Here is a 23,883-nt window from a genome sequence, read left to right as displayed (position 1 = left end):
CCCCTCTTTTAAAGCTCAAAGCCTCATTTTCAACAGCCAAAGCTGCACTTTCAGCGTCCATACCCCTCGCTTAAGTCTCAAAGCCCAAGTTTTACGTCTCAAACCCTCACTTTTAGCATCAATTCAGGTCTTTTAATGCTCAAACCATCAGTTTTTTGCTCTATACCTTCAGTTTTGGAGTCCAAACCTGTCGTTTAAGGCTCAAAGCCTCATTCTGAAAACCCAAACCCTCACTTTCAGTGTCCAAACCCCTCTTGTAAGGCACAAAGCCTCATTCAGAGGTCCCAAACCCTCACTCTTAGGGTCCAAACCAGTCTTTTTTACTGCCAAAGCCTCATTTTGAGGTCCCGAACCCTCACTTTCAGAGTCCAAACCCCTCTTTTAACACTCAGTGCCTCATTTTTCGCCCCAAACCCTCACTTTTAGGGTCCAAGCCCCTCCTTTTCAGGGATAAACCCTCATTTTTAAGTTCCAAAGACTCCCTTTTATTCTTCAAAACCCCTCTTTTAATGCTCAAAGCCTTACAGTTAGGACGCAAACCTCACTTCCAGGGTCCAAATCCCTCTTTTAAAGCTCAAAGCCTCATTTTGAACACCCAAAGCCTCACTTTCAGGGTCCAAACCCCTCTTTTAACTCTCAAAGCCTCAGTTATAAGTTCCAAACCCCTCTATTAGGGATTAAAGCCTCATTTTGAGGTCCCAAACCCTGACTTTCAGGCTCTAAACCTGCCTTTTTAGGCTCAAAGCCTCAGTTTTGGGGCCCCAAACCCTCACATTTATGGAACAAGGCCCTCTTAACACTCAAAGCATCAGTTTTCTGTCCCTAAGTGACACTCGTAGGCTTCAAACCTGTCTTCTACAATCAAAGCCTCCTTTTTATATCCCAAACCCTGACTTTCAGGCTCTAAACCTGTCTTTTTTAGGCTCAAAGCCTCAGTTGTAGAGATCCAAACCTTCACTTCCAGGGTCCAAACCCCACTTTTCAAGACAAACCCTCAGTTTTAGGTCCCAAAGACTCATTTTAAAGCACCCCAAACCTCACTTTTAACATCAAAGCCTTACAGTTAGGACCGCAAACCTCACCTCCAGGGTCCAAAACCCCTGTTTTAAAGCTCAAAGCCTCATTTTGAACAGCCAAACCCTCACTTTTAGGACCCAAAGCACTCTTCTAACACTCAAACCCTCACTTCCATGGTCAAAACCCCTCTTTTAACGCTCAGTGCCTCATTTTGAGGTCCCAAACCCTCACTTCCAGTGTCCAAACCCCTCCTGTAAGGCACAAAGCCTCATTTGTGTGTCGCAAAGCCTCACGTTTCGGGTCTAAATCCATCTTTTAAGGCTCAAAGCATTATTTTCAGCTTCCAAACCCTCATTTTTTGACTTCCAAATCTCTTTTTTAAGGTTCAAAGCCTCTATTTTTGTATAGCAAACCATCACTTCCAGGGTCAAAACCCCTCTTTTAACACTCAGTGCCTCATTTTGAGGTCCCAAACCTTCACTTTCAGGGTCCAAAACCCTCCTTGTTAGGCACAAAGCCTCATTTTTCAGTTCCAAAGCCTCCCTTCCATTGTCCAAACCCCTCTTTTAACCCTCAAAGCTTTATAGGTAGGACGCAAACCTCACTTCCAGGGTCCAAACCCCTCTTTTAAAGCTCAAAGCCTCATTTTGAACAGCCAAAGCTGCACTTTCAGCGTCCATACCCCTCGCTTAAGTCTCAAAGCCCAAGTTTTACGCCTCAAACCCTCACTTTTAGCATCAATTCAGGTCTTTTAATGCTCAAACCATCAGTTTTTTGCTCTATACCTTCAGTTTTGGAGTCCAAACCTGTCGTTTAAGGCTCAAAGCCTCATTCTGAAAACCCAAACCCTCACTTTCAGTGTCCAAACCCCTCTTGTAAGGCACAAAGCCTCATTCAGAGGTCCCAAACCCTCACTCTTAGGGTCCAAACCAGTCTTTTTTACTGCCAAAGCCTCATTTCTATGTCGCAAACCCTCACTTTCAGGGTCCAAACCAGTCTTTTAACGCTCAGTGCCTCATTTTGAGGTCCCGAACCCTCACTTTCAGGGTCCAAACATGGCTTTTGCCATCAAAGCCTCATTTTTCGCCCCAAACCCTCACTTTTAGGGTCCAAGCCCCTCCTTTTCAGGGATAAACCCTCATTTTTCAGTTCCAAAGACTCCCTTTTATTCTTCAAAACCCCTCTTTTAATGCTCAAAGCCTTACAGTTAGGACGCAAACCTCACTTCCAGGGTCCAAATCCCTGTTTTAAAGCTCAAAGCCTCATTTTGAACAGCCAAAACCTCACTTTCAGGGTCCAAACCCCTCTTTTAACTCTCAAAGCCTCAGTTATAAGTTCCAAACCCCTCTATTAGGGATTAAAGCCTCATTTTGAGGTCCCAAACCCTGACTTTCAGGCTCTAAACCTGCCTTTTTAGGCTCAAAGCCTCAGTTTTGGGGCCCCAAACCCTCACATTTATGGAACAAGGCCCTCTTAACACTCAAAGCATCAGTTTTCTGTCCCTAAGTGACACTCGTAGGCTTCAAACCTGTCTTCTACAATCAAAGCCTCCTTTTTATATCCCAAACCCTGACTTTCAGGCTCTAAACCTGTCTTTTTTAGGCTCAAAGCCTCAGTTGTAGAGATCCAAACCTTCACTTCCAGGGTCCAAACCCCACTTTTCAAGACAAACCCTCAGTTTTAGGTCCCAAAGACTCATTTTAAAGCACCCCAAACCTCACTTTTAACATCAAAGCCTTACAGTTAGGACCACAAACCTCACCTCCAGGGTCCAAAACCCTCCTTTAAAGCTCAAAGCCTCATTTTGAACACCCAAAGCCTCACTTTCAGGGTCCAAACCCCTTTTTTAACTCTCAAAGCCTCACTTCCATGTTCAAAACCCCTCTTTTAATGCTCAGTGCCTCATTTTGAGGTCCCAAACCCTCACTCCCAGTGTCCAAACCCCTCCTGTAAGGCACAAAGCCTCATTTGTGTGTCGCAAAGCCTCACGTTTCGGGTCTAAATCCATCTTTTAAGGCTCAAAGCATTATTTTCAGCTTCCAAACCCTCATTTTTTGACTTCCAAATCTCTTTTTTAAGGTTCAAAGCCTCTATTTTTGTATAGCAAACCATCACTTCCAGGGTCAAAACCCCTCTTTTAACACTCAGTGCCTCATTTTGAGGTCACAAACCTTCACTTTCAGGGTCCAAACCCCACTGGTAAAGACGCAAACCCTCATTTTGAGGTCCCAAACCTTCACTTTCAGGGTCCAAAACCCTCCTTGTTACGCACAAAGCCGCATTTTTCAGTTCCAAAGCCTCCCTTCGATTGTCCAAACCCCTCTTTTAACCCTCAAAGCTTTATAGGTAGGACGCAAACCTCACTTCCAGGGTCCAAACCCCTCTTTTAAAGCTCAAAGCCTCATTTTGAACAGCCAAAGCTGCACTTTCAGCGTCCATACCCCTCGCTTAAGTCTCAAAGCCTAAGTTTTACGTCTCAAACCCTCACTTTTAGCATCAATTCAGGTCTTTTAATGCTCAAACCATCATTTTTTTGCTCTATACCTTCAGTTTTGGAGCCCAAACCTGTCGTTTAAGGCTCAAAGCCTCATTCTGAAAACCCAAACCCTCACTTTCAGTGTCCAAACCCCTCTTGTAAGGCACAAAGCCTCATTCAGAGGTCCCAAACCCTCACTCTTAGGGTCCAAACCAGTCTTTTTTACTGCCAAAGCCTCATTTCTATGTCGCAAACCCTCACTTTCAGGGTCCAAACCCCTCTTTTAATGCTCAGTGCCTCATTTTTCGCCCCAAACCCTCACTTTTAGGGTCCAAGCCCCTCCTTTTCAGGGATAAACCCTCATTTCTAAGTTCCAAAGACTCCCTTTTATTCTCCAATCCCCTCTTTTAACCCTCAAAGCTTTATCGTTAGGACACAAACCTCACTTTCAGGGTCGAAACCCCTCTTTTAACACTCAGTGCCTCATTTTGAGGTCCCGAACCCTCCCTTTCAGGGTCCAAGCCCCTCTTTTAACTCTCAAAGCCTCAGTTATAAGTTCCAAACCCCTCTATTAGGGATTAAAGCCTCATTTTGAGGTCCCAAACCCTGACTTTCAGGCTCTAAACCTGCCTTTTTAGGCTCAAAGCCTCAGTTTTGGGGCCCCAAACCCTCACATTTATGGAACAAGGCCCTCTTAACACTCAAAGCATCAGTTTTCTGTCCCTAAGTGACACTCGTAGGCTTCAAACCTGTCTTCTACAATCAAAGCCTCCTTTTTATATCCCAAACCCTGACTTTCAGGCTCTAAACCTGTCTTTTTTAGGCTCAAAGCCTCAGTTGTAGAGATCCAAACCTTCACTTCCAGGGTCCAAACCCCACTTTTCAAGACAAACCCTCAGTTTTAGGTCCCAAAGACTCATTTTAAAGCACCCCAAACCTCACTTTTAACATCAAAGCCTTACAGTTAGGACCGCAAACCTCACCTCCAGGGTCCAAAACCCTCCTTTAAAGCTCAAAGCCTCATTTTGAACACCCAAAGCCTCACTTTCAGGGTCCAAACCCCTTTTTTAACTCTCAAAGCCTCACTTCCATGTTCAAAACCCCTCTTTTAATGCTCAGTGCCTCATTTTGAGGTCCCAAACCCTCACTCCCAGTGTCCAAACCCCTCCTGTAAGGCACAAAGCCTCATTTGTGTGTCGCAAAGCCTCACGTTTCGGGTCTAAATCCATCTTTTAAGGCTCAAAGCATTATTTTCAGCTTCCAAACCCTCATTTTTTGACTTCCAAATCTCTTTTTTAAGGTTCAAAGCCTCTATTTTTGTATAGCAAACCATCACTTCCAGGGTCAAAACCCCTCTTTTAACACTCAGTGCCTCATTTTGAGGTCACAAACCTTCACTTTCAGGGTCCAAACCCCACTGGTAAAGACGCAAACCCTCATTTTGAGGTCCCAAACCTTCACTTTCAGGGTCCAAAACCCTCCTTGTTAGGCACAAAGCCTCATTTTTCAGTTCCAAAGCCTCCCTTCCATTGTCCAAACCCCTCTTTTAACCCTCAAAGCTTTATAGGTAGGACGCAAACCTCACTTCCAGGGTCCAAACCCCTCTTTTAAAGCTCAAAGCCTCATTTTGAACAGCCAAAGCTGCACTTTCAGCGTCCATACCCCTCGCTTAAGTCTCAAAGCCTAAGTTTTACGTCTCAAACCCTCACTTTTAGCATCAATTCAGGTCTTTTAATGCTCAAACCATCATTTTTTTGCTCTATACCTTCAGTTTTGGAGCCCAAACCTGTCGTTTAAGGCTCAAAGCCTCATTTTGAAAACCCAAACCCTCACTTTCAGTGTCCAAACCCCTCTTGTAAGGCACAAAGCCTCATTCAGAGGTCCCAAACCCTCACTCTTAGGGTCCAAACCAGTCTTTTTTACTGCCAAAGCCTCATTTCTATGTCGCAAACCCTCACTTTCAGGGTCCAAACCCCTCTTTTAATGCTCAGTGCCTCATTTTTCGCCCCAAACCCTCACTTTTAGGGTCCAAGCCCCTCCTTTTCAGGGATAAACCCTCATTTCTAAGTTCCAAAGACTCCCTTTTATTCTCCAATCCCCTCTTTTAACCCTCAAAGCTTTATCGTTAGGACACAAACCTCACTTTCAGGGTCGAAACCCCTCTTTTAACACTCAGTGCCTCATTTTGAGGTCCCGAACCCTCCCTTTCAGGGTCCAAGCCCCTCTTTTAACTCTCAAAGCCTCAGTTATAAGTTCCAAACCCCTCTATTAGGGATTAAAGCCTCATTTTGAGGTCCCAAACCCTGACTTTCAGGCTCTAAACCTGCCTTTTTAGGCTCAAAGCCTCAGTTTTGGGGCCCCAAACCCTCACATTTATGGAACAAGGCCCTCTTAACACTCAAAGCATCAGTTTTCTGTCCCTAAGTGACACTCGTAGGCTTCAAACCTGTCTTCTACAATCAAAGCCTCCTTTTTATATCCCAAACCCTGACTTTCAGGCTCTAAACCTGTCTTTTTTAGGCTCAAAGCCTCAGTTGTAGAGATCCAAACCTTCACTTCCAGGGTCCAAACCCCACTTTTCAAGACAAACCCTCAGTTTTAGGTCCCAAAGACTCATTTTAAAGCACCCCAAACCTCACTTTTAACATCAAAGCCTTACAGTTAGGACCGCAAACCTCACCTCCAGGGTCCAAAACCCCTGTTTTAAAGCTCAAAGCCTCATTTTGAACAGCCAAACCCTCACTTTTAGGACCCAAAGCACTCTTCTAACACTCAAACCCTCACTTCCATGGTCAAAACCCCTCTTTTAACGCTCAGTGCCTCATTTTGAGGTCCCAAACCCTCACTTCCAGTGTCCAAACCCCTCCTGTAAGGCACAAAGCCTCATTTGTGTGTCGCAAAGCCTCACGTTTCGGGTCTAAATCCATCTTTTAAGGCTCAAAGCATTATTTTCAGCTTCCAAACCCTCATTTTTTGACTTCCAAATCTCTTTTTTAAGGTTCAAAGCCTCTATTTTTGTATAGCAAACCATCACTTCCAGGGTCAAAACCCCTCTTTTAACACTCAGTGCCTCATTTTGAGGTCACAAACCTTCACTTTCAGGGTCCAAACCCCACTGGTAAAGACGCAAACCCTCATTTAAAAGTCCCAAACCTTCACTTTCAGGGTCCAAAACCCTCCTTGTTAGGCACAAAGCCTCATTTTTCAGTTCCAAAGCCTCCCTTCCATTGTCCAAACCCCTCTTTTAACCCTCAAAGCTTTATAGGTAGGACGCAAACCTCACTTCCAGGGTCCAAACCCCTCTTTTAAAGCTCAAAGCCTCATTTTGAACAGCCAAAGCTGCACTTTCAGCGTCCATACCCCTCGCTTAAGTCTCAAAGCCCAAGTTTTACGCCTCAAACCCTCACTTTTAGCATCAATTCAGGTCTTTTAATGCTCAAACCATCAGTTTTTTGCTCTATACCTTCAGTTTTGGAGTCCAAACCTGTCGTTTAAGGCTCAAAGCCTCATTCTGAAAACCCAAACCCTCACTTTCAGTGTCCAAACCCCTCTTGTAAGGCACAAAGCCTCATTCAGAGGTCCCAAACCCTCACTCTTAGGGTCCAAACCAGTCTTTTTTACTGCCAAAGCCTCATTTCTATGTCGCAAACCCTCACTTTCAGGGTCCAAACCAGTCTTTTAACGCTCAGTGCCTCATTTTGAGGTCCCGAACCCTCACTTTCAGGGTCCAAACATGGCTTTTGCCATCAAAGCCTCATTTTTCGCCCCAAACCCTCACTTTTAGGGTCCAAGCCCCTCCTTTTCAGGGATAAACCCTCATTTTTCAGTTCCAAAGACTCCCTTTTATTCTTCAAAACCCCTCTTTTAATGCTCAAAGCCTTACAGTTAGGACGCAAACCTCACTTCCAGGGTCCAAATCCCTGTTTTAAAGCTCAAAGCCTCATTTTGAACAGCCAAAACCTCACTTTCAGGGTCCAAACCCCTCTTTTAACTCTCAAAGCCTCAGTTATAAGTTCCAAACCCCTCTATTAGGGATTAAAGCCTCATTTTGAGGTCCCAAACCCTGACTTTCAGGCTCTAAACCTGCCTTTTTAGGCTCAAAGCCTCAGTTTTGGGGCCCCAAACCCTCACATTTATGGAACAAGGCCCTCTTAACACTCAAAGCATCAGTTTTCTGTCCCTAAGTGACACTCGTAGGCTTCAAACCTGTCTTCTACAATCAAAGCCTCCTTTTTATATCCCAAACCCTGACTTTCAGGCTCTAAACCTGTCTTTTTTAGGCTCAAAGCCTCAGTTGTAGAGATCCAAACCTTCACTTCCAGGGTCCAAACCCCACTTTTCAAGACAAACCCTCAGTTTTAGGTCCCAAAGACTCATTTTAAAGCACCCCAAACCTCACTTTTAACATCAAAGCCTTACAGTTAGGACCACAAACCTCACCTCCAGGGTCCAAAACCCTCCTTTAAAGCTCAAAGCCTCATTTTGAACACCCAAAGCCTCACTTTCAGGGTCCAAACCCCTTTTTTAACTCTCAAAGCCTCACTTCCATGTTCAAAACCCCTCTTTTAATGCTCAGTGCCTCATTTTGAGGTCCCAAACCCTCACTCCCAGTGTCCAAACCCCTCCTGTAAGGCACAAAGCCTCATTTGTGTGTCGCAAAGCCTCACGTTTCGGGTCTAAATCCATCTTTTAAGGCTCAAAGCATTATTTTCAGCTTCCAAACCCTCATTTTTTGACTTCCAAATCTCTTTTTTAAGGTTCAAAGCCTCTATTTTTGTATAGCAAACCATCACTTCCATGTTCAAAACCCCTCTTTTAACACTCAGTGCCTCATTTTGAGGTCACAAACCTTCACTTTCAGGGTCCAAACCCCACTGGTAAAGACGCAAACCCTCATTTAAAAGTCCCAAACCTTCACTTTCAGGGTCCAAAACCCTCCTTGTTACGCACAAAGCCGCATTTTTCAGTTCCAAAGCCTCCCTTCGATTGTCCAAACCCCTCTTTTAACCCTCAAAGCTTTATAGGTAGGACGCAAACCTCACTTCCAGGGTCCAAACCCCTCTTTTAAAGCTCAAAGCCTCATTTTGAACAGCCAAAGCTGCACTTTCAGCGTCCATACCCCTCGCTTAAGTCTCAAAGCCTAAGTTTTACGTCTCAAACCCTCACTTTTAGCATCAATTCAGGTCTTTTAATGCTCAAACCATCATTTTTTTGCTCTATACCTTCAGTTTTGGAGCCCAAACCTGTCGTTTAAGGCTCAAAGCCTCATTCTGAAAACCCAAACCCTCACTTTCAGTGTCCAAACCCCTCTTGTAAGGCACAAAGCCTCATTCAGAGGTCCCAAACCCTCACTCTTAGGGTCCAAACCAGTCTTTTTTACTGCCAAAGCCTCATTTCTATGTCGCAAACCCTCACTTTCAGGGTCCAAACCCCTCTTTTAATGCTCAGTGCCTCATTTTTCGCCCCAAACCCTCACTTTTAGGGTCCAAGCCCCTCCTTTTCAGGGATAAACCCTCATTTCTAAGTTCCAAAGACTCCCTTTTATTCTCCAATCCCCTCTTTTAATGCTCAAAGCTTTATCGTTAGGACACAAACCTCACTTTCAGGGTCGAAACCCCTCTTTTAACACTCAGTGCCTCATTTTGAGGTCCCGAACCCTCCCTTTCAGGGTCCAAGCCCCTCTTTTAACTCTCAAAGCCTCAGTTATAAGTTCCAAACCCCTCTATTAGGGATTAAAGCCTCATTTTGAGGTCCCAAACCCTGACTTTCAGGCTCTAAACCTGCCTTTTTAGGCTCAAAGCCTCAGTTTTGGGGCCCCAAACCCTCACATTTATGGAACAAGGCCCTCTTTTAACACTCAAAGCAACAGTTTTCTGTCCCTAAGTGACACTCGTAGGCTTCAAACCTGTCTTCTACAATCAAAGCCTCCTTTTTATATCCCAAACCCTGACTTTCAGGCTCTAAACCTGTCTTTTTTAGGCTCAAAGCCTCAGTTGTAGAGATCCAAACCCTCACTTCCAGGGTCCAAACCCCACTTTTCAAGACAAACCCTCAGTTTTAGGTCCCATAGACTCATTTTAAAGCACCCCAAACCTCACTTTTAACATCAAAGCCTTACAGTTAGGACCGCAAACCTCACTGGTAGGGTCCAAACCCCTGTTTTAAAGCTCAAAGCCTCATTTTGAACAGCCAAAGCTGCACTTTCAGCGTCCATACCCCTCGCTTATGTCTCAAAGCCTCAGTTTTACGTCTCAAACCCTCACTTTTAGCATCAATTCAGGTCTTTTAATGCTCAAACCATCAGTTTTTTGCTCTATACCTTCAGTTTTGGAGTCCAAACCTGTCGTTTAAGGCTCAAAGCCTCATTCTGAAAACCCAAAACCTCACTTTCAGTGTCCAAACCCCTCTTGTAAGGCACAAAGCCTCATTCAGAGGTCCCAAACCCTCACTCTTAGGGTCCAAACCAGTCTTTTTTACTGCCAAAGCCTCATTTCTATGTCGCAAACCCACACTTTAAGGGTCTAAATCCATATTTAAGGCTCAAAGCATTATTTTTAGCTCCCAAACCCTCATTTTTTGTGTTCAAAATTTCTTTTTTAAGTTTCAAAGCCTCTATTTTTGTATTGCAAACCTTCACTTTCAGGGTCGAAACTCCTCTTTTAACTCTCAAAGCCTCAGTTATACGTTCCAAACCCCTCTATTAGGAATTAATGCCTCATTTAAAGGACCCAAACCTTCTCCTTCAGGGTCCAAGCCCCACTCTTAACACTCAGTGCTTCATTTTTAGGTCCCAAACCTTCACTTTTACGGTCCAAACCTGGCTTTCACAATCAAAGCCTCATTTTGAGGTCCTAAACCCTCTAATTTTAGGGTTCGGGCTCTGTCCCCTGCCCCTCCAGCCCCGGCCAACACAGCACTGCTCCTACTCACCGCTGCACATCTCGGCCAGCTTCTCCTTGCTTTGGTCCCTCAGGGGCCGCGCGGCAAGCCCTAGGCACAGAGCTCTGTCAGTCCCCCCTGCTCCCCAGCACGCTCCCAGCAGCGCAGCCCCCCGCCCTGCCGGCTGGGCCGCACGCCCTCCTCCCCCTCATCAGGGCTGAGCCCGGGGAAGAGCAGCAGCTCAGCGGGGTTGGACTGAGCGAGGCGGCCACCAAGGCCACCTGCGTGGGCAGGGGTGGGAGAGGGAGGCCAAGGCCCTGCGCGGGGCAGCTGGGGCTCAGGCAGCCGCAGGGCTGCTCCTTGGTGCCAGTGCAGCGGTGGTAACGCTCCTGAGTTGGGATAAGAACAGTTTAATAAATAAAGTTAAAAGAAACAACGACCGAAACGTAACGGAAAGGAGAACAATGAGAGGCGCAAGACCCCGGGGCAAGAGGCAGGCGCGGGGTGGGGGGGGGAATGGGGGGGGCAGGCGCGGGATGGGGGGGGAATGGGGGGGGCAGGCGCGGGATGGGGGGGGAATGGGGGGGGCAGGCGCGGGATGGGGAAGGAGGGAGGCGCGGGATGGGGGGGTGATCACCGCCGAAACACACCGCGCTCACCTCCCGGCACCGCGCCGCACCCTGAGCCGCCGACTGCGTCGGCCCCCCCCTCCTTAATATACTGGTCATGGTGTCACGTGGTATGGAATGAACATGCCATTGGCCAGTCGGGGTCTGCCGTCCCCGCCGTGGCACCGCCCCTCCCAGAGCGCGGGAAGCCGGAAAGGCAGCCGCCCCTCACGGTGAGGAGAATTAACCCCTTCTCAGCCAAAACCAGCACAGAGTCGAAGGCGGCGGAGTCTGTATGAAATCGAATGAGTCTAACTGCTGTTTAAAGATTGATGACAACAGCACGGTCGTAAAACAAATTACTGCTCGACTATAAATAAATGATAGACGTGCCAAGCAGGAAGGAGGCGCTGCTGGACTTGCTATTCACAAACCGAGAAAGCCTGCTTTGTAATATCTCGGTTAGTGAGAGCCTTGGCTGCAGCGACCACAATACTGTGGAGTTCGGGATCCTGCTGAGCATGCTGAAGGTCACCTCTAAGACAAGGGTTCTGGATTTTAGAAGAGCAAACTTCGGTGAACTCAGGGCTCAGTTGGGAGGGATTCGATGGGAGGCTTCCGTGGAATACAAAGGAGCTAGTGAGAGCTGGGAATTCTTCAAGAACTCTCTATTGGAAGCACAAAACCAGTTTATCCCCTACAAAGGAGAGGGAAGTAAGCGGAGCAAGAGGCCCCCATGGCTCAACCATGACCTCCTGGGTCTACTCAAATCCAAAAGGGAAGCACACCAGAGATGGAGAAGTGGAGGATCGTCCACCGAGAACTACAAGGGCATAGCCAGAGAGTGCAGAGACGCAGTCAGAAAAGCCAAAGCCCAATTTGAATTGAAACTGGCTGTAGACATGAAAAATAACAAGAAAGGGTTCTTCAGACGTGTCACCCACAAGCAGAAAAAGAAGGAAAACATAGGCCCACTGTTAAACGGAAAAGGAGAATCAATCACCAATGATGCAGAAAAGGCAGAGGTCCTCAACACCTTCTTCACCTCGGTCTTTACCAGCACTGTAGGGTCCCAGGCTCTGGGAACAAAATTGCCAATTGAACCAAACGCCGACCCACCGTCGGTGAAGGAAGAGTTAGTATATGAACTACTACAGGAGCTTGACCCCCACAAATCAATTGGCCCTGACGACATCCACCCGAGGGTGTTGAGAGAGCTGGCTGACGTCATTGCAAGGCCGCTCTCCATAATCTCTGAGAAGTCATGGAGAACGGGGGATGTCCCAGAGGAAGGCAAATGTTACCCCTATCTACAAGAAGGGCTCGAGGGAGGATCCGGGTAACTCTAGGCCCATTAGCCTTACTTCAGTCCCTGGGAAAGTTATGGAACGAATCCTCCTGGGGGCCGTCACAAGTCAATTGCAGCACGTGATTGGAAAAAGCCAACATGGCTTCACTAAAGACAGATCGTGCTTGACTAACCTGGTGGCCTTCTATGACAAAATGACTTGCCTGGTTGACATGGGGCGGGCGGTGGGTGCTGCCTACCTGGACTTCTCCAAGGCCTTTGATACGGTCCCCCACAGCCTCCTCCTGGAGAAATTGATGCGTTATGGCCTAGACAAGTGGTCTGTGCAGCGGGTGGGGAATTGGCAGACGGGCCGCGCCTAAAGGTTGGTGGTAAATAGCTCTTTCTCAGACTGGCAACCTGTCACAAGTGGAGTCCCCCAGGGATCGATACCGGCCCCAATGTTATTCAGCATCTTTATAAGTGATCTGGGTACCGGCATCAACTGTAGCCTGATGAAGTTTGCTGATGACACCAAGTTGAGTGGGGAAGTAGACACTCCAGTAGGGAGAGCTGCTCTGCAGGGAGATCTGGATAGGCTGGAGGAGCGGGCCAGCAAGCACCTTATGAAGTTGAACAAGGAGAAGTGTAAGGTCTTGCACCTGGGAAAACATAACCCGGGGGTGCAGCACAGACTGGAATCCACCTGGCTGGAGAGCAGCTCTGTGGAAAGGGACCTGGGGGTCCTGGTGGACGGGAAGCTCAACATGAGCGAACAGTGGCTGCTGTGGCCAAGAAGGCCAACAGGGTGCTGGGTTGCATCAAAAGGGCATCACCTGCAGAGATAAAGAAGTCATCATCCCGCTCTACTCAGCGCTTGTCAGGCCACACCTGGAGTCCTGTGTCCAGTTCTGGTCCCCGCTCTACAAACAGGATGTGGAGAGGCTGGAAGGGGTCCAGAGAAGGGCCACCAGGATGATCAGAGGACTGGGAAGCCTGCCATACGAGGCTAGGCTGGGAGAGCTGGGTTTGTTCAGCCTTGAGAAAAGGAGGCTCAGAGGGGACCTCATCACCACGTACCAGTACTTAAGGGGTAGCTACATAGAAGATGGAGACTCCCTTTTTACTTGGAGTCCCATGGAGAGGACAAGGGGAACGGACACAAGTTGCTCTTGGGGAGATTCCGACTGGACACCAGAGGGAAATTTTTCACAGTGAGGACAGTCACCATTGGAATAATCTCCCCAGGGAAGGGGTTGCCTTGGCCATGTTGGACACCTTCAAGAGTCATCTGGACAGGGTGCTGGGCCATCTTGTTTAGACTCTGCTCTTCCTAGAAAGGTTGGACTAGATGATCCCTGAGGTCCCTTCCAACCTGGGATTCTGTGTGATTCTTGCTTCCTCCAATAGAGAAAATGAGCAGCGTCTGGGACGCTTTTCTCTACATTGAGGTAAGCGCTGGGTGAACAACAAGAGCCCCTGGTCCCTCTGCGCTGCCCCCGGGCCACCCTGTGCTGTGAGATGACCAGAGGTCTAAGGCAATGAAGGGTCTCAGCTTTGCTTTCCCACCCTCATCCCTTCGTCCCTTCGTGCACTTCCCGCGGGCCTGGTCCCATCCGGTGGTGCAGGCTGCTCTGCCCGCAGCACACTGTCTGCCCCTGCGTCTCTCCCGGGGAACCACAACGCAGCATGGGAGGCCTCCCTTGGCTCCGGGAGTTCAGATCAAATACCTGGGGGTGAGAGGGACAGCAGGAGACACTGCCACAGCTCTTTGTCCTCCTTGCAGACCCTGGAAGCCATGGACAAGCAAGAGAGAGTGGTGCTCAGCTTTGCTGCCGACAGAGTCAGCGAGGAGCTGCAGAATATCCTTCAGGTCTGGCATGTGCAAAGACGGGGCTTCACAGGGGCTGTTCCTCAGCCTGGGGGGAAGGGACTGTCCACTCTTGAGTGCATGGCCCCCACCCCAGTGCCATGCAGAGACAGCACGCAGCCGGGACGCTTCCCACTCCAGTGTGCAGAATCTGACCCCAGAGCATCTCCCCTCAGACCAGCCATGCTAATGCTTTTGCTCACCATGAGCAGAGAGCACTGTTGCTGAAGTCCCACTGTGCTTCTTCCTACCAGGAGTCCAGTCAGCTGAGAGCTCTCTATAAGCCTCGTCAGAGACCATGGTGCAGAACAACAAGAGACAGATGAAGAAGACAGTGTGAATGCGCCTGTTCATTCTGCTGTTCATTCACATGAGTGACCAAACCCAGAGCGTAGCCAAGGCAGAGATTTCAAAGTTAAGCAGTGATGCAGGGAGGAGACCCCCACATGTTTGGGACTGGGCTTTTCCCATCTGCCAAATGCCAGGACCACCCCAGGAACAAAGCCAGGAGGAGGGGAACGCCAGGTCTCCTTTCCCAGGCCATGGTGACATCTCACAGCTTCTGCTGCTCTCTGGAAGAGGCCTCATCACCACTGCAGAGCTCCTCAAGTGGAAACAACTCAAGCACCTTACTCAGACAGAGCAGACATGGAGGATTGGAGAGTGTTTGGTGACGACAAGCTGCAAGCCCCAGGGCTGGAGTCCCCAGCCCACGTGGGCCCTGGCAGACGGACAAAGGGGTCTCTGGACCCCCGGACCACCCTCTGCCTGTGGCTCTCTCTGGTCCTCAGCCCCACAGGGCTCTGGCTGGGAGATGGGAACAGCGTGGGGGCGAAGGGGATCACTGGCTGAAGGGAGTGCTCCAGCCCACCGGGGAGGGTCCCTGCCAGCCCCGTGCCCTTCTGCTCTCTCCAGCTGGTGCAGGACAGCAGCAGGGTTGAAGAATACCTGCAGCAGAGCCTGCCATACCTGAAGGATGCTCAGGCCCCCTTGCGCGAGGCAGCCGTGAGGTTCATCGGTGAGCCACAGCCCCCGCAGTCCCTCTTTGGGCAGCCTGGCCCCAGTCCCCGCCGCTGCACTGGCACCAAGGAGCAGCCCTGCGGCTGCCCGAGCCCCAGCTGCCCCGCGCAGGGCCTTGGCCTCCCTCTCCCACCCCTGCCCACGCAGGTGGCCTTGGTGGCCGCCTCGCTCAGTCCTCGCTCAGGAAACTGGATCTACAACTTGGCTCTCAGAAAAATCAATCCCAAGAACAAACTCAAGAGAATCATCTTAATAGTTACCATTGTTGGAGTTCGAACCCCATGTCCCAGCAGGCCTAAATATGTCAGTCTTCCTGGGGACAGACCCATTAAAATCTACTCCAGGACAACAAAAACTAACAGCAGCTTTAACAAGAAAGCTACAATCGGAATGTCTCTGTAAGCTAATACCCATCAAAAAGGTGTACACACAGAAGACCCTAACAAAGAATGTAATGCTTTATGGCTACTCACATAACAGATGCTCTGCTGGTAGCTTTAACTCCTCCAGCAGGGATTCTTCTAACAGTTACCGAGTAGTTCTTTGGAGTCGGGGAATGATCATCTGTGTATTCTGGAAACAACACAAACAGAGAAAAGAAAATGCTTGAAAATGAACTAGTAGCCAGTGCATCCGAAGACCATGCTTGCTTTCCTCTGTGCAAAGGGCCGCACAAGGCAAATGAATGCTGACAGAGCACAGCCTGAAACAATTAGCTATAGCTCTACTAATTGCGTTCCCGTACTGGGGGGGGACAGTGTGGCAATGCAATCCCTTAAATTGAGCCCCGTCATTTGAGAAGGATGCGAAAGTACTTTAATGTGTCCAGAGGAGGGTGGCAAAGCCGGTGGCAGGGCTGGAAGGCATGTCCTGAGAGGGGCGGCTGAGGACTCTGGCTTTGTCTCATTTGAAGAGAAGGGGGCTGAGGGGGTGACCTCATTGCTCTCTGCAGCTTCCTGCAGAGGGGTTGTGGAGAGGGAGGGGCTGGTCTCTTCTCCCTGGGGTCCAGGGACAGGACTCATGGCAATAGTTCAAAGCTACTCCCATCCTCTGCAGGCACGTAGTGAAGAGGAGGCTGCACTTGATCAGGCTGCCTCCAATCTTGCTGTCACCGATTAGCTCACTTGGTGACCATCAGGTCCCGTCTTGCACCACTAACCTCCATGCACTCCATGAGTCTCCTGGAGTGCCTGCAGCTCACCATGCTGCTTTTCCAGCAGGTGTCAGGGTAGCTGAAGTCCCCCAGCAGGCTGACAGAGCCTGCGAGCGTGATGCCTCCAGTAGCTGGAGGAAGAAGCCTTGGTCAATAGGCTCCCCTCGACCGGGCGGCCTTTGTTGCTTCAGTCTCTAATTCTTCTCCATAGGCTTTCGACCTGCTTGTGGCTATTCTTCAGAGACAGATCTTCACAATCTAGCCATTCCTTGACGCAGAGGTTCCTTCTGAACAGCCTGGAGCCATCGGTAGCCGCACTCCAGTCAGGGGATTTGTCCCGTCAAGTTCCGTAATGGCAACTGGATCGTTGCTTTCTAGCAGCACGGTGGCTTCCAACTCCTCCTGTCTGTTGCCCATGCTGCGTGCATTGGCATAGAGGCACTTCAGCTGGGCTGGTGGCCATGCCACCTTCTTAGAGGAACAGCCCTTTGCTCCTTTGAGGTAGTTCACTGGCGTCTCCCTTGGCTCTTATCACCTGAGGAGCCCCTGACTCACCTCTGTAAGACTGAAAGAAATACAGGAACAGTTAGCACAGCCTCTCTTCTTTCAAAGAGAAGGGGGAGGGAGATTTACTAGAAAAAGTCATGTCAAAATGAAACCTAACATTCCGCATGCCGTCACCTTGCTAAAGAGAGCAGAAATGAGTATCAAGTGAGCCACAGCTCTGGCTGAAGCTTCACCTCTGCAAAGGAAGTCTTGAGTTGAAAAAATAATTAAAAAAGCCCTGAACCCCTCTGTTATTTCTTGCGTGGTCAAACTCTCTACAGAAATCAGGCAACACCGCTTCGGACTGGGTTTGGTTATGAGGAAAATTTTATTGCTTCAATCTAAATGTCAGGTTTGATGGTCAGCATTCTTCTGAGAACGTTTGCCTGCAGCCTTTGCTGGTCGGTCGCAGGTTGCGATGGCAAGCTCAGGCACAAGTACTCAATGCATCTCTCCATAAGCCACACACCTGAAACGCCTGGCAAAGAGTGAGGCAACATTTCCTGGTGATGCTGCAAACGTTGCTTACGTTTTAGTCCTCCCCTCCAGAGCTCTCTTTGGGTATCTCTTCCTTCTTCACTTCCTTGCATTTCTTTTCCAATTTTGCATCACTGGAATGCTCGCTTCTGTCTTTTGCTGCTTTCTTTGGAGTGCAATTTCATCCTCCTCTTCACAGGGGTGTTTCCTCTTGCTGTGTGTTGGTTTTTCATTTGCCTGGCAAGAAACAACAGTCATCTTAGTCTCGGGTTGTTCTTGCAGCCTCTTCACGGCTTCGGTCTCATCCTATCATTTTCCAGCAGCACTTGATATGACACACAGGAGCCTGAACCAGCACTAGGAGCTGGAAATCAGGCTAGGGTCTTGCAGCCACGTCTGCCCCTTTCAGAGCAGTAACTCATCTTTATGCCCTCTCGGACCTCCATTTTGCCCCTTGTCGCAGCTAGCCAGCCTCAGAGAGCAGGCAGCTGGCGATTTACACAAGCACAGCAGCTTGTTGCAGTGCCAAGCGGGAAGAGTGAAGGAAGGACCTGGCAAACTGCACAACAGACAGAACTCATGCTCTCCTGGGACGGAAAGCAAAACCCACTGAGGGAAAACAGCAACAACAAGGTCAGTAACAGGAGGGGGACTGTATTCCAAACACCCTTTCACACTTGTTATATTACCTGGCATAGAAGAGCAAATACGCGCGCTGGCGCAGAACCGTCTTGATGTCACACAGGCGCACAGAGGCATCGTTCATCTTGTACCACTGTCCATTGCTGCCCTGCAACGAAAGGCAACGCTATCTTTAGACGAACGGCAGGGTTTTGAAAAGAAAAACACAGGCAGGGCACCGCTGAAGGACACACAATACACCAATGCAAAGTTGACTTTTACCTTTACGAAGCAGTAATAGTGTCCTGCCTGACAGCTGGAACCTTCATGCACCAGGACAGCGTACAAGGAATAGAGCAGCGGTTTTCCAGGCGCTTCAGATGTGTATGCGCCAAGGTCCAAATATTCCGGATACTCCACATCCTGAAGAGAGACCAAGAAGACTCAGAAATTATCCTGAGAGCCTTTAGGAAACAGCCTGAGAAAACCTGCTCACCAAACACAGGCTAGAGGTCAAGAAATAGCTCTTGCTTCAGCAAAAGCAGGTGTTGCCATTTCATCACTGAAGTGGCAGAAATCTCTGCTCGGCCAAACCAGCTCTTGATGAGCACAGTAGGAACTTAGCTTCACACCCGAACTTTCCTCTTACCACAAGGGAAAGAGCCAGGCATAGCTATTGCATTGATTGTTCTTACATGGCTGCACTCGATAGCCGTTTTGTGCAGATGCTAACAACTTCCAAAAACGGATTCTGCTTTGGGAAAGGTCTCCTTCCAAGCAGACAAAGTCCCAGCGCGCTCATAGACATACCTTGCTAATCTTGCTGCCAGAGAAAGGATCAAATCTCTTCAAGCACACTGTCAGGATGTTGGAGGAACAGTGTATCGTAAGCCTCTTGGACGCAGCGACCAGCTCTTCACACCTTGAAAACAAGCACAGACCCGACTGTTGCAACCTATCTTCTCCCTGCTCCACCCTCCTCCAGGTAGGCTGGAGTTACGGCTTGCTTTGCCCAGCTGTCGGATGCCCGTGTTTGCATCGCAGAGCCCTTCAGCCCGTAGGCTCTCACTGAAGCTACTAGCTTCGTTCAAGGGTGCCTCACTCTGGAGAGCAGCAGGCGACTCTTCACAAGACAAGAACTAGCCACGACACTGCTCAGAGAGCCAGCGGGGGCGGCTGCTGCCCCAAGGACTGAGGTCTCCCCCACAGAGACGCAAGCATCCAAAAAGCCTTTCAAATGAAACTGTTGACTGCTTTCTTGAGGAAGCTGCCATTGTCAAATCCCCCTCCAGAGCTCCTCCCGGCTTCGGCTCACCACCACACAGGGGACGAGTCTTTTCCCCTCTGGACATAGGGCTAGTTCAGCGGGTGGCTTCAGAGCTAGGAAGGCCGACCACCTCCAGGGCAGACAATGCCAGGAATAAAATGCTCATCAAAGCTTTCCAAACATTCAGGCAGAAGGGGAAAAAAACACCTGCCTTAGAAACAAATGTATTATTTTCCAAATTCCGGACGATTCAGGAGGATTAGTTGTACGGGGAAGAAATGAAAAAAAAAAACAACAAAAAACCCACAAACCCCAAGCTGTGTCACGAGTGGGTTTCCCAAATAAGTCAAACCATAACTAGTGCTCCCAGACACGCAATCCCATAAGCCAGGATCTACCGGGAAGCTGTCATTAGGCATCATCTTACTTGCTACATCTGTAGCCATTTTCACCATCCAGCTGCTCAGGCCTGACAAAGCCTTCCAGAGCTTCAGCGACAGAGGAGGGTTCCTGGACGAGAAAGAAAGGAGAGCGCTAAGCTGCTGGAAACGCAGCGCCCCAAGAAATAGCTCCCCGTGGGGTACCAGCGCTATCCCAACAAACAGCTACCCCTGGGGGGCACCAGAGTTGCCTGCGGTACGCGTGGTCAAAAGAACAGAAATAACAAAAGCAGTCAGACACGTATTGAGGGAGCCCAGAGCAGGGCGGTAGGACAGTGTCGCCTTGGCTGTAGGAACCATCCGTACTCTTTGCCCAGCTGAAACCCAGCACACGGCACAGGGAGACCATTGACAGAGCTTCCACCTGCGGCGCACGGAAGTCCAGGTCCCTTCCCACCCAACAACAAGCTCTTGCGTGGTAACGGCGCACGGGTTCAAGTCAACGGACTTTACTGGAGATAACCTGGGCCCCCTGCAGGGGTCTTGAAATATTTTGCACCCCAATATCCAAACATCTCACCTGGATATCCAAAGGAACATCCAGGAAGGGCTCGTAGGAATCGGAGACTGCTTGGCAGCTCAAGCACGTGACTAGAAGGCAAATCAAAACGCTCAGCGACAGGGGAAATCAACGGTGCCGGTTTATGCTCTTCCTACCTACTACACCAATCACATGAACAGCCGTTTCTCACAGGCAGGCAGAAGGGCACAGACAATTCCAGGAGAGCGACAGTTGTGGAAAAGTACCTCTGGATCTCAGAAAGCCCCCAAAGATTTGATGGACAACGGTAGTGGTTTGAGAAGAGATGTCCAAGCTGGAAATAAATGGTAAGGCAGAGAGTTATCTCCTCCAGGAGTTTTACTCGGCCTGAAAACCCTCGGCACAGGTTTTCCTTGACGGGAGTACACGAAGGAGTCCCACGGGCTTCGGAACATTGGAGAGGTAATTTGCCTACTCGCTGCTTCCGCTCAGACAAGCCCTCTGCATGGCATCGACAGCGTAGCGTAAGAACTCGTGGGCGTCCTCCTGCACGCCAAGCTGGAAATGTTCTCCTATGCCTACGAAAGAAGCAGCTCGTAGTTGTCTCGTACCAGAACAGAAGGGAACATGCCAAAGCACCTGAAGCGACTTACGTGTCAGAACACTGACGACAGCCCTAGGCTGGATGGCTCTGGCTGAGGAACGCAGGACGATGTTAACGTGCTCTTCCATTGTGCACATCATGCAGAAGCCTTGCTGACGACCTGAAGAGGGAGGGAGAGAGGGAGGGAAGGAAGCAAGCTTCGCAGGTTAGCAAAATACCAGTAGCAGTGGGAAACCTAATGGACATCTTGAAGTTACAAGGACAGTCTCCACTCCTCCTCTCCCAAGGTGCCAAGGTCCCAACAAGCCCAGGACACTTTAGTGCGTAGAAAACTTCCTTCAGAGGGCAGCTTAACTGACCCAAGATTTCTGTGCAGTAAGCAAGGAGGGTTGAACTTGCAGGAATAAGGACCGAGACCCAGGGCTAGAAAGAGCTGCCTTTCTGAAGATGAACACCAAGGTACGATAAGCGGCTTCTAGGCTTGAGTGTTCAAAGAACACCAACTTGGCGGGCTGAGAGAGAAGGGCTGCTGTACTCCTTAATCAAATTCCAGATTCTGGGAATCCTTGGGAAGAGCCCAACAGATTGACAAGGAGATGTTCCTCAAAGGACTCACACGACTGGCTGTGCTCCCGAGAGAGCAGGTAGTTGGCCAGAGGGGGTGTGTACGTCAGGCACTGCAGGACGGAGTTGAGGAAGCACGTGTTGCCCAGGTTGTAGAGCCCCGCTCCAACTCTCTGTTGTTGCTGCCAGGCCATGCAAATCTTCTCTGTGGGAAACAGGATCCTTTGTGGAGGAGCCACTCCCTCGGCAATGACTGCAGGGAAATGACATTTGAAAAGAGATGAGAAGAAACTGCTGCTCAAAAGCCTATTTTAGCAGTCGAGTTCTGTACAGGAGCACCCAGGACAACCAGCCCTAACCTCCAACACAGAAACATCGGGGGAATCCTAACACTGCCCTTGAAATTTGCTGGTCAAGAAACAGTTTTGAAAATAGGCTGTTCCCCAGGTTGCTTTGGCCAAAGTCCAGCAAACCCACAGCCTGATTTCTGTGCCTCGGGCTACCTTCCTTTCCCTCTAGAGTCCTCAATTGGATTAGCAGGCCAAGCCTTCCCTTTTCCTGAGTGTACCTTGACAAAACCAAGCAAGGACCTAGCACAGAAGGTACCCCTACTGATGCCAGACCTTTCTACGAGCAATGACATCTTTCAAAGGCTTGTGCAGAGTGGCAGAGGAGTGACAAAACGTGTTTTCTGCTGTCGAACCGAAAACACCTGGCTGAGTCTGGCTGCTACCAGGGAACGCCCCAGGATTCGCTACTCCAGGTGGTCAGCACGTCAGCATTCAGGGAAGGGGCACCAGCCGCGCCCGCTGCCTTTGGGGATTCGCAAAGCCCAAGCCTGCCGGTGAAGCCGTTACTCACAGGAGTCGTTCCCCGTTGTGGCCATCGCTCCTCTCAGGAACAGAGGGGATAGCGCTGGATGACAGAGGATGTCAGGAGTCCCGTCACCTGATTGCAAAGGAAGAATTGTAGGTCAACAAAATGAGTTTTAAAAATCTCCTCAAACAAAACCCACAGAACAGCATCTGCCATCACACCTGTTTCAGTGGTACCTGTAACAGCCGCGGAGCTGCAGGCTGACGCCCTCACCATCGCTGCCACAGGGCCACAGCTCACAGCAATTTCAAAGGCCCATTTGAAAGACTCCAGTGCATGGCACCGCCTCTGAAGAGGACCTGCTGCCGGCCTGTTGCCACTGTTAGCAGCAGAGCCCGCTCTGGCTCTCTAGCCCACACTTCCCCCGTCTGCAGGAGCGACTGGCTTTAGGCTGCTGCTCCTGCTTCAACAGCTGCAGTTGCCGCGCTCCTTTTCTGTCACCCTTCCTACTGCATCAGTCAGGGTGGGCTTCTGATGATTCTAGGCTGCCCCAATGCCTCCGACTACGCTGCCACTCCCCTACTTACCTACACTGGGTTCTGGCAAAGAAAGAAGTATTAGCAAATATCCGGCCAGCCTGGAAAGGTGCAATAGCTCGGCCTAGGGCTCGGAAAGTCTAGAACAGCCCCTACTTCTATCCTGGATCTACCTACTCTATGATCTGTCCTGCAAGTCAGATCAGAATTACCTTTGGGAGACGATGGAAGCTGGGGAGAAGTGGGCAGTAAACGCGGAATGCTTGGAAAAGAGGAGCCACGCGAGGAGCGAAGGCAGGAGCCGAGTTGTCCCCAAGGCCAGCTCAGCCCAACTGGCCTTCCCTGGCCCGCTCCTCAGGATCACAAGCCCTGGCCAGGTGAGCTCACAAGCGCCGGGCGGGTGCCGCATCACCGCCCCTTTGTGACACGGGGACGCAGGGGGACGCGCTGCGGCCAGCAGCCGCCACAGACCCGGCAGCTCACGTAGGCAGCCGCTGGCGGCCCCTGGGCTTCCCCTCACGCTGCTGGTGAAGGGCCCTTCATCCGCCGGCAGAGCTCCCGCCTCTTCTGAGCCCCACGGCCAGGTGAAGACAAGCCTGGCCAGGCCTGTAAGCGTTCCTGCTCACAGCTCTGGCTGGCACACTCAGGTTCCTAAGGCTTTCTTTTCCACTCCTCCCAGGTACAGGACTGTGTCCATGAGCCCTGTGTAGCAAACCACTCGCTCTCTTACATGTTCGTTGCCAAGGCACTTTATCTGCTCCCCCCGATACAGCCACAGGCTGACTCGGAACTAGCGCTACCAAGGAAGTGTCCTCAGCAACTGCGCTGGGTTGACCTTGCCTGGCCACCAGCCCCCCAGCCAGCTGCTCCCTCACCCTGGAGCTCCCCCAAAAGATATGTGGGCAGCTTTTTAGCATCTGGTTTAATGCCTTGGCCTGCTCCGAGGGCAGCCACTGTTGCTTCTGACTGACGAGCAGCTGGTTGTTATTCCTGCCTCACTTGAACTGGCCGCTTTGGCCCTTGCCCCGCCTGCATCGTCTGCTTTATCCCAGGCCTGCTCGACGCAGTTAGTTTGACTCCTGCCAAGCTCAGGACAGTTATCTGGACATTCTCTTTTCATCCTCCACTTGGAACATCCAGTTTAGCCACAGCCTTGCTCGGCTGGCTTATTTTCATCACGCACCTCTCACGATGGCTGGTATTTTCCCTCTTTTGCTTGG

General features: G+C 50.0%; 1 protein-coding gene across 1 annotated transcript; it reads right to left on the bottom strand.

Moving 5' to 3' along the window:
* Window positions 1-17,911: 17,911 nt before the first annotated feature.
* LOC142048787 (ubiquitin carboxyl-terminal hydrolase 42-like) lies at window positions 17,912-22,197 on the bottom strand. The gene is made up of 9 exons (XM_075075980.1): window positions 22,173-22,197; window positions 21,364-21,564; window positions 20,797-20,907; window positions 20,183-20,253; window positions 19,650-19,732; window positions 18,766-18,877; window positions 18,238-18,378; window positions 18,024-18,124; window positions 17,912-17,921 (listed from the first exon to the last, which is right to left on the bottom strand). Exons 1-9 carry the CDS (start codon window positions 22,195-22,197, stop codon window positions 17,912-17,914), a joined length of 855 nt encoding a protein of 284 aa, XP_074932081.1.
* Window positions 22,198-23,883: the final 1,686 nt, after the last annotated feature.

This window comes from Phalacrocorax aristotelis, chromosome 27 (assembly GCF_949628215.1).
Source record: "Phalacrocorax aristotelis chromosome 27, bGulAri2.1, whole genome shotgun sequence".
In the NCBI taxonomy this organism is placed as follows: Eukaryota; Metazoa; Chordata; class Aves; order Suliformes; family Phalacrocoracidae; genus Phalacrocorax; species Phalacrocorax aristotelis.
The sequence above is the reverse complement of the archived record's forward strand: the minus strand, read 5'-3'. Positions and strand labels throughout refer to the sequence as shown.

Coding starts and splice junctions, on each gene's coding strand:
- LOC142048787 (XM_075075980.1), bottom strand. CDS start 22,197: ATGGCCACAACGGGGAACGACTCCT. Junction 18,379..18,765: donor CTGGCAGCAAGATTAGCAAG/GTATGTCTATGA, acceptor GTCTCTCTTCAG/GATGTGGAGTATCCGGAATA. Junction 18,125..18,237: donor ACTATTACTGCTTCGTAAAG/GTAAAAGTCAAC, acceptor CTTTCGTTGCAG/GGCAGCAATGGACAGTGGTA.